Source organism: Bombus flavifrons, chromosome 13 (assembly GCF_040668555.2).
Source record: "Bombus flavifrons isolate JBK064 chromosome 13, iyBomFlav1_principal, whole genome shotgun sequence".
In the NCBI taxonomy this organism is placed as follows: domain Eukaryota; kingdom Metazoa; phylum Arthropoda; class Insecta; order Hymenoptera; family Apidae; genus Bombus; species Bombus flavifrons.
In genome coordinates, this window is record NC_138454.1 from 2,043,332 (window position 1) to 2,058,230 (window position 14,899).

The 14,899-nt window shown below is 43.5% G+C and overlaps 1 protein-coding gene across 5 annotated transcripts in view; it reads left to right on the forward strand.

The window, feature by feature from the left end:
* Window positions 1–625: 625 nt before the first annotated feature.
* hth (Meis homeobox homothorax) overlaps window positions 626–14,899 on the forward strand; it is a 502,527-nt gene continuing 488,253 nt past the window's right edge. For all 5 annotated transcript variants that reach the window (XM_069126288.1, XM_069126289.1, XM_069126292.1 and 2 more), the window contains exon 1: window positions 626–2,771. In XM_069126288.1, the coding sequence (XP_068982389.1) occupies window positions 2,757–2,771 (15 nt within the window). In that variant the 5' untranslated portion in view covers window positions 626–2,756. The remainder of the gene's footprint in view (window positions 2,772–14,899) is intronic.

Below are 14,899 nucleotides of genomic sequence, written 5' to 3' on the forward strand. Positions count from 1 at the left end.
TAGCTCGCCTCGACACTCTCGTTTACTGGTGGTAACCATAGGTTAGTAGTGGAATATATTCTTTATCACACACGGTTGGATTCGTTCAACGTCAATGATACAGTCGCGATTCCTACAAACGAATGCAGGAACATACATAGAAGGCTATCACTTGTTCGTCGTTTCACGGACACGGATAGAACGGTACGCTTGTTCCGTTGGCTTCGTACAATCTTCGTGCATCACATCGAACGCGTAACAAGATTCTACCGTGAACGGTAGAAACCTGGATACAGAGCGGAGAGTGTGATAGAAGCGTCTAGTTTAACCGATACGGGCTTTCCTCTATGCGAGAAGGTAAAAGCGGAACAACGCATTCTCGTGTACGACAGCGTCGTTCTCGTCCTCGTGTTCGTCGGCCTCTCGTCTCGTTCGTCGTCGTCGTCGTCCGTCGGCGGTCTCGTTGGTAGTGGTGTAGCGATGGCGGAGAATCCCGTGGTTCACGGTCTCGCCGGCGCGGCGCTACTTTCGTGGGCTGGTGGTAGGGAGATGGGCGGGACCAGAGGACGCATTGGCCGCGTTCGATGGGCGTGACTGCGCGCCTCCCACTCCTTCGTGTAGCACGGCGCTGATTGACAGTTAGCGAACGACTGCGGACGGCGCAGGATCTAAAACCGCGCTAGGCGCTGCTCTCCACGCTCGCTCGCTCGTTCTGCTCTTCTCTTACCCGTGGATCTACCCGGTGCTTTTTCGTGGGGGAAGAACTCGAAACACGCATATTCCCGTGGTTGCCTTTGCCTGCCGGCCCGCGCGCAACATATACACCAACCTTCCACCTTCTGTCCGCCGGAGTTACGAGTGGCACACGCAGTAGTAGTTACGGTAAGGGAGGTGGGTCGGACGCCGTCTCGCGGACAGCTCTCTCGCGCGTCACCTCTTCTCTCACTCCTCTGCGTGACCGGTTCGTTCGTTCAGTAATCGCCGCGAGGAGGAACGCGCTTCTTCTTCCGCCGCGAACTCTCCGTCGACGACGCGTATTCCGCACCGTTTCTCCACCTTGTCGCGTGGAGGATATTGCCGCTGGTACGAACCGCGAATCGCTCGGTGTGTCTATTCGTTTATCATCGTAAAACAACGGGCAACCACAGATATGTAATTTGGCGCGCGGTAACGCAATATTCGCAAACAAAGAGAGAAAGATACATCGTTGCAACGCCGATACCGCCGCACCACCGACGCTCGACTTTTCGTTCGTGTCGCGCGAATACGCGACGACGAACGAACTCGGCTACCACGAATCATCCGATTTAACCACAGTGGACTGTTGTTTGTCGCGCTTGTGCGACCTATGCACGGGAACCTTTCTGCTTGACCAACTCAACGACAGCCCGTCGTCATCGTCCGACAGAATTATCGCGAAAGTAATATTATCCGCATATCGGGCAGATATCTTGGTTTCTTTGTTCGTGCACAAGTTTGAAGCAACAGTGTGACGCGCGCGCGATCGACGGCCACGCGAGTTAAGCCGTCCGCCCGTGTGCTCCGCTCGATTTCCCTATCTCCTTTCGTTGGAATGAAACTCCAACGGCAGCCTTAATTTCGCGCCAATACTCCAACGGCTACATCGTAACGAAGGATGTAAACGTGTTCCGGCAGTGACGTATGCAAATCTCCCCGGTGTTTACCCGTGTTGTTTTATCTGTGAAAACAACAATAATAATCAGTGCAGCCGAGAATTGCTCTCCGACGGCCGACGTGATAAACCGTGTGTCGATTCTGAGCAGACAGCAGCGACGCAGCAGCAACAACGATAATATCCGTGACAACTAGAGATCGAGTGATACGTCGTGGTGATACAAATCAGTTTTCAGTAGAAACGTGATCGTGAATCTTGTCCGTCGGGAAACAGAAATAATCTGTTGTTTCGTGTCGTATATCGGTGAAGTTTGATTTATCCGTCTTTGATATCGACGACCAAGAGAAACTTATTCCAAACTATCGTCGAATATCCGTAAGCTTAACATAAATAATAGCGTCGAACAGAGAATCTATGAAAGACCACGTGTTGGAAAAAGCGGACAACTCGAGCGTATAATGTGGCGAAACTGACGCTACGAAGAGACACGCTCCGTGGGTGCTTGTTTTGGTTTGTATCAACGGAACATCCGGCGGTGTGACCGCGACGATGAGGAAGCACGTGTGTCCGGCCGTAGCCGTAGTCCTGCTGCAGCGTTCAATCGCGCGTGCTGAGCTCTGCTGACGCTCGCCCCGATTTCTCGCCATCAAACAGAGTATCTCGTGTCGCCGGTCGACTCGGATCCGGGGATCGTCGAGGACCGACGGAGCCAACAGCACGCGTTAATAGTGGTTAAAGTGCAGTAGAACAATCGCCAAGTGCTGTGGGCCCGTTTTATTGTGAACCGTCGGCCGCGTTTCATCGTTGGACAATACTGCGATCCACCATCGTGACGTGACGAAGCTAAGAAACAGAAATTTGGAAGCCGATAGCGAATTACTCGAGAACGGACGTTTGCCCTGGCGACGCTCTAGCGTCGTTCTCTCTTGGTCGTTCTGTGCATTCGACGAAGGCAATAATCCGCGAGTCCTCTGAGTGTGACGAACGGGAAACGGGCAAACCGATCGCCCCGATAAGGCGAATCGAAAAGTGGGGAAACCAGTGTGTGTGAAGTGTTCGAGGTTACTTGCTTATACTGTGGGAAAATACAGCCGCTACGGTGGCTCAGCACGCAGAGTTCCCCGGCGCGGCCAGGGCGTTCATGGCGCAGCCAAGGGTACGTCGATTTATCGATGATTTTACTATGTTCAGATTACGCGTATTTCCCTACCCGATCAGAACTCGATGAAAAACGTAGGTGCGTGGTTAGGAATAAAAAGAGCTCGCGAGTGAATCGCGGTACGTGTTGCGTGGATAATTTTTGCCTTGCGTAATGTGATTTATAGTTCCGTACGATTCTAGGTGTTCGCTATGTAGGTATCTAAATAATAGCCGTAATACGCATGAACTTGAAAATCGGTGGCCGCCAATAGGTGCGCGGTTACGACCTTACCCTAGCGATCGACCGGAGATTTCGACGCTCAAGGGACTATAAATCTTTCGTATAGCGTAGCGTCCAGATAGATTTACCTTGTGACGTAACCGTTTGGGCATAGGATATTCGTTTGTAAGAGACGTGACAGTGTAGGTTTCGAGGTGCACTCGCAGAATCCCGTGAAAGTGGTCCATAGATCAGGTTAAAACGAGTTCGAAACCGGCAACAGGATGCTTGCTGTTTTGGACACGTATCGTACGCGTCGATACGCTGGTCGGACGATTCCTGCGCTACTCGAACAGGTCTCGATAGGACTTTGTTGTTTAACTGGGGCTTCGGTGTAATCGAGCAACTTCGCAGCTCGAGGCTCAGTAGATTCATGTAGGCAAAATCGTGGTAGGTAGCAGCACTCGAAGGGCGTCTCGAGGGACCGATTCATAAGCGTGTAATTTTATTCCCGACTCTTTCGACGTATATCTCCGCTGTAGCAGCGAAATCGACAAAATTTCTTGAATATCGCTGACGGAGTAGAAAATCATAATTGCTTAGAAATTGGTAATACTCACGAGACAAACAGTATATTTAGGAGAAACTAGGAAAATCTGTCGTTTGTCGAGTAAAACGGGTCGCGTGCAAGTGTAGTGTCGTCGATCCGGAATCCGTGTTCAAGTGGTCCGTTCCAGAGAAACTCTCTCGAGGTAGACAACCCGAAATTATCATTTTACGTGAATATCGTGCACGGCTGGATTGACATGCCATCGAGATGCACGAATCGATATGTGAGAGCGTCTGTTGGACGCCCGCGGATAGCCGCCGTTCGAGGAATTGATTACGATTCTTGTCGTCGACTGGAATTTTGTTCACGCGACGATCATTCCGACCCATTGCTCGCTGTGGATCGTATTCCCCTTGATTTTCACTTGGCGGCAGTCTCGAAACTCTGGCTGGCGCTGGTCTTCACTGTCCGTCGGACGTGAAACTGCGTCCACTCTGCCAGATGTCCTCTCTTTTTATACCTCGACTTTTATGTCTCCCTATGGGAAACCTCTTGAACCTTTTCAACGAATGTAGGAATTTCCTTCGCTATAGAACCGTATTTTTAGGGAAAATCAGTGAAAACCATAGGATTTTTGGAGTAAAATTTCGACCGTGATTTACGAGAAATTTCTTCTATCGTGAGATCTTATTTTTTGTGAAAATTAGTGGAAATAATTAGTGGAATTTTTGCGACAAAATTTTAACCAATCTGATAGAACTTTCCATCGTTGTGACATTTTATTTTTAAGGAAAATTAGTGAAGATAATCGGTAGAATTTTTCCTGCGAGATTTAAACCTATATGATAGAACTTTGCTTGATAGCGAAATTTTATTTTGAGTGAAAATTAGAGAAAATAACGTGGAGAATTTTTGAGCTAAAGTTTAAAGTACCGTTCCGTGGCCTATAATTGGTAGAAATTTCTTCATCATGAAATATTACTTTTAGTGAGAATACCGGAAAATAACCAGTAGGATACCTGCAGCAAAATCTGAACCGTGGTTTAATCTATTCCATAAATTCCCATTTGTTGAAATGAATATTCCGAGATAATAGTACAATTTGAAGAACTCTTTGGAAGAAAGACATCCAAGTTCGTCTGCGAGTATTTCATTAACGTTCCATTCATGCAGCGTTTAACGCACGAAAATGGCTATCGTTAAGAAAGAAAAGGTTTCCCTTAGAACGATAGCACCAGATGTCGAGATAAAATTTATCAGCGGGTACGTCTAGTCGATCATCGTGTCATGATTTTGTCTAGCATAATGTTACTATTCTTGTAAAGGGTTAATCGGTCAGATTTTCTCTGACGTTTCTCAAATTCCAGCGACGATTACGGTTTTATCGGACACGGCCAAGTGAAAACGGTATCGGTGTCGATAAAGAGCTTTACGAGATCGTCGATAAGCGACGATTGCTCGCGTGCCGGTCGATTTTCAAGTGACGGAACTTACCTCTCGTTCAGATTCTACCGTCGGTCTCCTCTTCCCTGTCAGTATCGTATCTCGACAAAGTGCTTCTGTCGATTTTCCATGTGTCCAATCAGTAGACGTTGCTTATCGAGCTAAATATTTTCTTTTTAACGCTATCGCTCCATAATTTGCCCCTTTTATCCAGCGTTTTTGCAAAATTGCTTTGTACGAAATATCGTCTTACGTAAAAGTGGTTCAGAAATCGGACGTCTTCGAGAAATTCGACACGTTTCGAATATTTGAAACGGCGATCGATATTTATTGCCTAATATTTGTGTGGCTCGCTTTGTGAATGCCAGGGTTCTTCGAAAAGTGAATATTAATAAAAAATTTGTGTCACGTTTTGATAATGGATCATAGTTTGAACAGTGGCGTTTAGAAAAAGCGGCAGTGAGTCGTCTCAAATGCATAATTCGAAATTCGACATTGGACACAGCCGGTTGTGTCTGAGCAATTTCGTGAACGAGGAGACGAATGAATTTTCATGTATACGCGAGCAAGGTGAGGTTAGTTTCCGTAAAGTACGAGCGAACGATTTGTTAATATTGCAAATGGTACCTTGAGGCGTTTCGATTAGTCGTACATTATTCAGAAATATTATTTGAGCAAAAGTATGTTTGATGTGTTCCGGTCTGAATTATGTATCCAGCATTCTAATATATTAATTCGATAGAAAACTTCACCTAGAAGGCACACCGATATTCCAAGTACGAGTAGAAGGAACGTTCTTTATTAATCTCTCTGACGCATTCGTGCTTCATAAACCTTTCATAACCCGTAATATGATCACAGCTTGGAACATTTAGTAAAAATTCAAGTCGATTCGAATCAAAATTCAATTCGACATTTGTATTACTGTATTCGCCTTTCGTTTCAAACACTGTTAAAAGGAAATATATATTTTCGACTTGTCCGCCGCCATCTTGGTCATCACTGACCGCCTCCACTAACTTTAATTAAGCCGTACACACCACGTTGCCACTTATATCCGTCAAACCGCGACCCTGATCGATACCAGAAAAAAAACTACCCTAGCATCGAGTGTACACGAGAGAGTACACTCTAGCTCAAACATCATTGCAACTCTGTTACGCAATCTGTTTGTCTTTCGAATCGCGAAAAATGATCCACTTCGAACTAGCGACCGAAACATTCGATGAAATCTCTTCTTCCATCAGCCATCGACTTTTGCTACACAACCGACGACCCAAATATCTTTGAAATTCAAAAATGTTCCGGTATCCGAATGTCTAATCAGATGTTTTACGTATTGTTAAGGTACGATTGTAACGGTTAAACTAACTTTGCCATCGAGAAGAACGCAAGAAACGATAAAAATCGCGATGGTGATGTCGACACGGAGGACGGAAGCAGAAGGGGAGGCTTCTGTGCGTTTAATTGCGAGTCGGGCGAGCGTGGAAATAATGAGAGCCGCGGATTGGCTGGTTGTACGAAATAACACGGTGCATCGACGCGGCGTCTCAATCGCTTCTCTTATGGCTGTGCACGTTTTACCGCTCAATTTTCCTTCACTGCTCCTTGCTCGAAATTGCCAAGATACCAAGATGCGTGCATGCACAGGTTTCGCGTGCGAATCGCTCTTTTCGTTCCATCGCCGAGCTCCGAATACCGCGTAAACGCAATTCGTGCGTTGCATCCGGGTCTATCGAGCTTGTCCTGTCATATTCAACCAGTTCGTCGGTAATTTTATTGCGTATGCTTCCTCAAGTCGTGGCAGCGACGCTGTTGCTGTGATTAATGCGCACGAGACTTACGACGTTCCGACGAAATGAATTCTATTTTTTTTTTCCTTTCTTTCTCTTTCCCCTTTTGGTTGTTTCTGGAAAAAATCGCCAGCCAGAGGGGAATTTCGAAAGTGTTTCGTCAATATGTTCGTGAATTTCGTGTTTTGGCGAATCGGTGCGCGCCGGTGTGCCGAGCATTTTCGGGATTAAAAATTCCAAGGTTCGGTGAATAGCTGCGACGAGCGCGGATTTTTGTCCACGCGGTGGCGAACGAACCGTGATTATGTATTTATGGGTATCCATCAATCACTTTCGCTCTCCCGATCGCCGCGGATATCGGCCTTTAGCCTGTGGATTAAAGTCGTATCGATTTCTCGCGCGTTCCATTCGCTGCCCTCGACCAGGCGATATTTTTTTGTCCTCCTTTTTTCTTTTTTCGCCAGGTTTCTGTAGGTTTTTCGACGGACCCCCTTCTGGTAACGGTATACGGGTCGGAGGAAAACGTTCGGCTGTTGAAAAAGAAAGTTATCGAGGGATTTCTGTCGCCTGACTGGTTATTTCGGAGTGAAATTTAGTGGGGGTCTCTAAATATCGTCTGCTTCCATGTGTCTTGCTTGGATGCCAGAAAATATTCCAGCAGATGTATACACCGTCCTGTCGTTTGTTTTCACCGTCGAAAAAATATTCAGGTCACGGGAAAATTAAGAATATTGCGTTCGGTAGCATGTTCGATTCTAAACATCAACGGGCGTCAGCTTGAATAATGCCCCTTCCTTGGAATTGTACCTGTAGGTACTTGTAATTCTAATCCAGTTCTTGCTTCATTCTCAATTTCAGTTCTGTACTGATATATGTCAAAATTTCTTAATCGTAGGTACTGATTACTTTCGAGTAATCAGCCATTTTTTTTCATTATGCCACAATCTTCGTTGCGAGATAGACATGCTTCATTGCTATCTCAAAGCGAGACGAAATTGCTCCAGTTTTATTCTGCAATCTTTTCATTACAGACGGTATTCTTGAAATTGGAAGCGTCCATAATTTATAGAATATTTAAGCCAGTCTTTATTGCCATGAAATACGCATATAAAAATTTAGATATTTTGCTTAATTGTGTAAACGGTATCGTCGGAGAAAGCGCATCATACACTTTTTTACATATAATTATTCAATTCTTAAGAACGTATCTGTACGTATTCCGCAGAGAAAAAAACCAATGTCTCGTGATAGTCGTCTCTACGACAGAGACAAAAAGCTCGATTAATCGATTTCCAATTTACCGTACTCTTTCGCGCTTCCAATTATTTCGAGCATCTTCGTAAGACGTTTTAATCTAAGCCCAGTTTCGTTCAGCAGGGTCGTAGTGGTGATATCGCCGAATCTTAGAGCGATTCGAGGGCTAAAATCGACGAGCTCGTCGAAAAAGAGCGGACGATAAAGCGGACGATGCACGATGCGCCCTTAAGATAGGCGAGGCACATGGCGTTGTCCCGATGCGTGCTTGTACGTCGCAATGTTTTCCAAATGTCGACATCAATCAGAAAGTAACGAACAGTCGCCGGGCCCTTTCTCTCTCTTTCTTTCTCCTCGCCTCCCTCCTCTCCTCACGACTTCTTTCTCCGTCCTGGAATCTCAGCCATGTTTCTGCGAACCAAACGTACTCGATAACCGCGTCCTTTAGGCTCTATTCACAACTGGTTTCTGGCCCCGTATAAATTTCCCCGAGAGCGTGGCGTGATTAATAATCGATTTACTTGTGGAACGTGGCCCGAGCCGCTATCGATTTGAGCAAATTGCCCGAACGATCGCGCTCTGAAATCTGTCGTTTCGCCACGCGTTGCAAAGTTAGGCTACATCGCGAGTATCCGCAACTTGCAAATCTCTCGATTTTTAAGATTTCTTAGAATAATCCTGTTGTGCGTGAAAGTATTAGATTTAATTATCAAGAGTTTTGAAAATCGTACGTTTAGTGGTTGTTTTTATTTCGTTTTTTTCTGTCGCGTGGATTTTTTTACATTTCTTCGTGCGATTAGAAGACGAATGAAATTTAAATTGGATTGGTGGATGTAAAAGTGTTGGAAAACCTCACTCATCGGCCATGATTCGATTAATCCACCGCGCCATCATCGTCGCGAACTACAGCCACTTCTCCGAGGCGTTCGAATATCTATTTTACATTACGTTTCATCGCATTAGCGTCGGCCAGAAGTTTATACAAGCATTGCAACTAAGCCTGTAAGCTCATGTCATGTCGACGACCCGCAGGGTAGCCTGCACGTTAATATAGGACACCAGCACACCATACGACCACCTTTCGAAATATTTCCGTCCAACGGAACCCGTTTTTATCTTTTTTCAATTCTGGCTAAACTTCAGCAACGTGCAAACATTTTCAGTCGGACAAACTTTTCTTTCTTGCATTTTCATATTATCAACAATTTCATAGCGCATACATAATGGTTACTGATAATGATTATTGATATCGTAACAGTATGTATAATACTCTAATTCATTATTTATACGAAAATGTATTTATGGGAACAGTAACTTTCTTCTACGAATACATCCTCATTTCTAACGTAACTAAAAATACATTTTTTATCCGTCATTAAAATTTTAAGTTCAAAGTTTAACGTTTATTTCCACGCACTGTTCATTTAAACAAATTATTTTTTCTTATTATTATTAAGCCTTTTTATCGCACACAAACTCGAAAGCATAACATTTGCGTGAACAGAAGTATTTAAATAATTGAATGAACTTAACAGCGAGTACACTGAAAAAAGTTTGGAGCGTTACGTTATTATCCAGAATTCTCAAAATCCTTCCGCTTACTGGCGATGAAAATGGGAATGGCTTCGATGTTTCTTGCCGGCGCGTTTATGCCATTTTGAAATTGATTTCGACGTGAAGGGTATGAAACCATACAGAGAGAAGGGCGGGGGAAGTAAGAGGGAGAAGGACCGCGATCGGGTTATTGGTGTTTACCTCGTCGGTTCGAAAAATTCGCCGGCGGCTGCTCGTCGATCACCGGCTAATTTTCTGGGTCCTCTGGCTGGGTGATCCGCCATTCCCGATGGATTTTCGTCGATTTATATTTCCGGTCGTGTCTATAATCGCGAGCAGCCGCGCGCGCGCGTTCACCGTATTGATCGTGAAAGAGAGGGTGCACACGCGTCTTCCGCGTCGTGCCCCTGCTCGCCCCCTTACTTCGTCCCCGGTGATTTATACCGTGGCGTTTAAGCACACTCGCCTTGACCTATCCGCTTGCAAATGAGCCACGTTTCTCGGACCACGGTGAATCCTCGAACCGGTCGATCCGATCGATCGGTTCCGTATGCCTCGTATCGACCATTCTAATGTGAATTCCATACTCGATGTGTTTGCGAGTCGAAACTAGTCGATTTTCGCAATTCCTTGTGTATCCGCTTATGTATCTGCTCCCATTCTATAAAATAAATAAATGTATTTCAGTATCTACTTTCTAACGTATCATCTATTTTCTTACATGTCAATATTTGTTGGTTTCTCGTATTTATAAATTTCGATCAAATTTAATAACGTTACACGTACGATATAGCGGTGTATGATGTTTTTAGGTGTACACGATGTTTTCTTCCTAAATTCCAACGGTGAAATCCTGTCTGATGATTCTTGAATGTAAGAGGGATCGTTTCTTCCGAATTTCTTAGGACTTTCAAGTACCTACAAAGGAGAACATTTTTGCGTTTTGTTATCTTTGTCGAATTTCTAACGACACGTAGGCTATATTAACGTTATTCATTGGTGTACGTGATATTCTTTTGATAGATTCTTGCGGTGAAATCGTCTCTACGTTTCCGATCCAAGGATTCTTATTTTTTAGAATTTCTCGGGACTCTAACATATTCGAGAATTTCTTCATGCTTCTAAATGTTTCATCCAGTTTCCTAATATGTAATGCGGATGATATGTTAGTGTATGCTGTTTCGCGTTCCCAGTGTTCTTCTGTCTATCAAGAACTAATGATGATTTGATGTATTTCTTCGTTCATATTTTTAGATATTTTAGTAATATCTACTTACTATAACATGTGTTTATAGAGATTCTACCGTTTAGATATAGGTACGCGATAGTCATCTATGTACTAAGAAAATTACGTCACCCTCGAAAGACGTTTTGATCCGGGAAACAAAGAAATATGCAAATGTCTATCCTCAATCAACGCTGTCGCAACGCAAACGTAGTGCACTAATAACGAGCATCGGGCAGCCTTTACCCATTTGCAATAACTCGTCTTATTTTCTTATTTTTCTACCTCTCTTATCGAGTATCGTTAAAATTTCCCGCTATGCGCATTTGTCGAATCGAGCGCGGCTCAGAAAAGTAAGCTCTTCAATCGCGTTATGAATATTTCATCGCGGCTGCAGCTGCGCACCGTGGAAATTCATGCCAAATAATTCGCCTCCAGGCATTCAGCGTCGTTTTACATCGGCGGAATTACCGCGTGAAAACATTCCTACGTTAACGCCAGATAAACTTCTGCATCTCGAGTCGCGAATCGACTCGCAGCGTTTTTTTCTTTCACGCTAACAATCGCCAACCAAGAAATTATCGTTTCAATTTTATTACGAAAAAATAAAGGAACAAGCGTTGATCATAACAGCGGGTAATTTAGCTAAAAAGTTGTACTATCTTTCAAGTTCTTCGTAGGAAATAAAATCGTGGAACCTGGTATTGCTCCATTGCGATCAAGGCTTGAAGTTACCGCGTCCTCCGTTGCTCTCTCTTCCGTTTAAGATATTCTATACGATCGACTAGTGATATCTTCATAGCTTTGCTCTCCATGCTGAATTATTAGACGTTAGTCGTTTTTTCTTTATCCTTTTCTGACGATCGAATTCATTTTCCTTTGCAGCTTGCCGTATTTCATGAATTTCGGCGAGAATGGAAAGCTACGTATAGATCGATTCAGATTCGTTTTCCTCATATTTTATGTAGTTTCTTTTATGAAACGGGATTCTTGGTGCTGCTAACAGAGTCCTCGTAACATTTTACGATCAACGACGTAGTAATTATGCATATCTTTAACTTCGATTAAAAAATCCAACTTCGAAGATGGATAAATCATGCATCTATGACGTAGTATGCGTAGGAATTCTTCTTACGAATGGAAATATCAAAGTATATTATACGTATCACTCTGTTTCTCTTATATCAAAAATGCACTTAAGGAAACGGTCAAGGAACTAAGGAAATATCGTTTCGAGTTTGCTCCACTCGATCGCAAACCGGACGACTGGCGTTGTTTTTACGATAATGCGGTGAAATCAGATGGCTCGTTCCGTCCTGCACGAAATATTTTGTACTCCGATCTGTAACACATTCGACCGATAGTACTAGTCAAATTGAAAACGCACGAAATAAAACTTTTTCAACGTTTCCATGTCATTTTTGCTAACGCTTGCGATCAAAGATTCGCGATTTGCCGTGTAAACCATATTCCTTTCGAAATCACGATAGCCGAAGGAGAACCGTCGTTCATCCCCTCTTTCATTTTCTCTTTAACCTTCCTTCTCTCTTCTTTTCCATCTTCTTCTTCTTTCCTTTCTTCCTTTATTTCGTTGTTTTTCTTTCCGTCGCGAAATTACCAGCTCTCAAACTTGACGGTCGAGCCACGTAATTAGCGATAATAATCGCCTTGCTTTCGTTTCCGCGATATCGTGACAAGGTACATGCCGCGACGAGTCAAGAAAAATCATTGGCTTCCTTGTTCCTGATCGTTCCACGATCGAGATATCTTCGATACAAACTCGAGGAAACTTGCTGGCCGACGTTTCGCTGTCTCGTCCGTTTCACGTTCGTTTCTCGCACAAGCTCGTTTGCCGATATTCAGAAACTTCCTCGATTTTTTGCGCTCGAATAGCACGTCATTTACTGGTAAGTTAAGTAATTCCCTCGCACGATTCTCCGTTTAACGTTCAACGCTGATCTTCCCCGTAATCGACTCCGACTTCTGGAAGCTCCATTATGTTTCAGCGGTCAGGTTTCTAAATTCCCTTTGATTTATTTGATCGTTAATTTATTTTAGCGAACAGAATCTTTAATTCATGCTAACATCCCGATCTCGCCACGTCTTAATTTTCTCCGCGAATTCCTCTCAAAATACGATTCCAGCGAAGCGCCTTCCACTCGATCAAATTTCAACGATTCCGCACACGCCACGTACCACGCACGCTTACGAAATTCATATTTCACGCGCGTCGCTATCGTCTAAAGGTTCGCTCCACTCATTCCACTTGCACCTCGAATTGCTTGATCGTGCGTTGCTTTCGCTTTCTAGCCATCTTGTACTATCCCCTACTCTATCACCTCTCCTCTTGGTCCATCAATATTGATTACTCATTCTACTTACGTATATTCTACTTACGTCCAGTCCAATGATAAGCTAAAAGAGAAAGAAAAAAGGTAATAAAATAGATAGATGTAAGGAGAATAAAAAGAAGAGTAAAAAAAGACGCAGACAGAAGCGCAGAAGAGGTTTCGCAATAAATTTCCAAGTGTCCCCCTCGGTATTTCTGTAACCCGGTGTATTTTCGATTGCGCGTACACCTCCCCGTTTGACGACGGTTGTCTCGCGGAGAGCGGAAATAAATTCCGCCTATTTTTGCACGGAACAACCAGCATTCCACGGCTATGGCACTCGGAACAAGGACGGTCGAGTCTTCTATATTTAATGCATTAATAGCGCGAAATCGATGGATCCGGTTCGTTAAAGTTTACGACCGCCTTAACCTGTGACATTCGACTTTATCCTTCAATTATTTGTCACTGACACTCGTCGAATCGTAAGTTTCATAAAACTGTATCAAAGTCGAGCGTTGCTTAGATAAGCCAGAGATAAATGTGTCTCGCTGTTGCTGCTCATTCGTGCCCTTGCTAATTAAAAGCGTATTAACAAACAATGTTGCTCGTTTTTCGTTAGAAGGTTCACTTACGTTCATCTCGATATCTTAATCTGCGCGAACTTATCGCGATTATCGCGAGCCGCTAAGGCGGGATAATAATGATGGCTGATAATAGAGGAGTAGCCGCTTCCGCGAAGTGGTATTTCAAAGCTCGCGTACGCGCTTCCGACGAAACAGAAACAGTCCATGAGTATATTACACGATCTGCACACGATGATACGTACTGCAGTACCATCATCGATTTCTATCGATCCTGCGATAGTTGGATGATTATGTTTGGATGTAATGGTATCGATGTATCGGTAGTAAAAATTACTTACATCGATAGAGGAATGAGTATGTAGTACATCTTTAATTGACTATCAGGGGAGACTTTATCGGGTCAGTTATCGCAGGTGACATGGAAATCTCGAGTATAGTAAACTTTTACTTATTTTTAGTTATCATCAAAATAAGTAGTTTATATAATAGAAATTTATTGGTTCTCTCTATTGTTTAGAATTTGTCGTTCACATACAGTCAATACGCTAAAATATCCATGCGTGCTTGATGCTTCATATTTGCTTGAAATATAATTTTCCAATGTATAATTTTCCAATCTGTGGTCACAGTCATCTAACGGGTGATAATAAGGAATATTTATCAAAAATAAATTTTGGCTTATTCTTTCTTTCCTATTTGTATATTATAGCGTCACATAAAATCTACCGATCGCAAATATATAACGTAGCCTGGGTACATTTATGATTAACTAACAGAAGTTCACGTTCGGATACATGAATTCAATCGGCAGAAATTCATTGAATTGGACACGAATAGTTAATTGCGCTATGTGTCTCTGTTTTCTATTAAATGGAAATAAAATATATACGAGTCTTGTTGCACGAAATCAATTCTAAGAATCGATTGGGATAGAAACGGTCAGTTATCGAAGTACTGCTATATCTAGCTAACGAACGACATCTAATTCCGATATAGTTTCAGGAAACCTCGTAAAACTAGAGAAGTCAATAAGAGCAATATGTATCAGCGTGCGAAGGCTGCTTTAAACTGCGCGAACACGTGATACCAACTAGTCTCGTAATTACGTTCGATTAACAACTTTTTCGAGCTGAATGAAACCGAGCGTCGCCTGTTTTAACCTCGTAACACGTAAAATGATTCACTCGA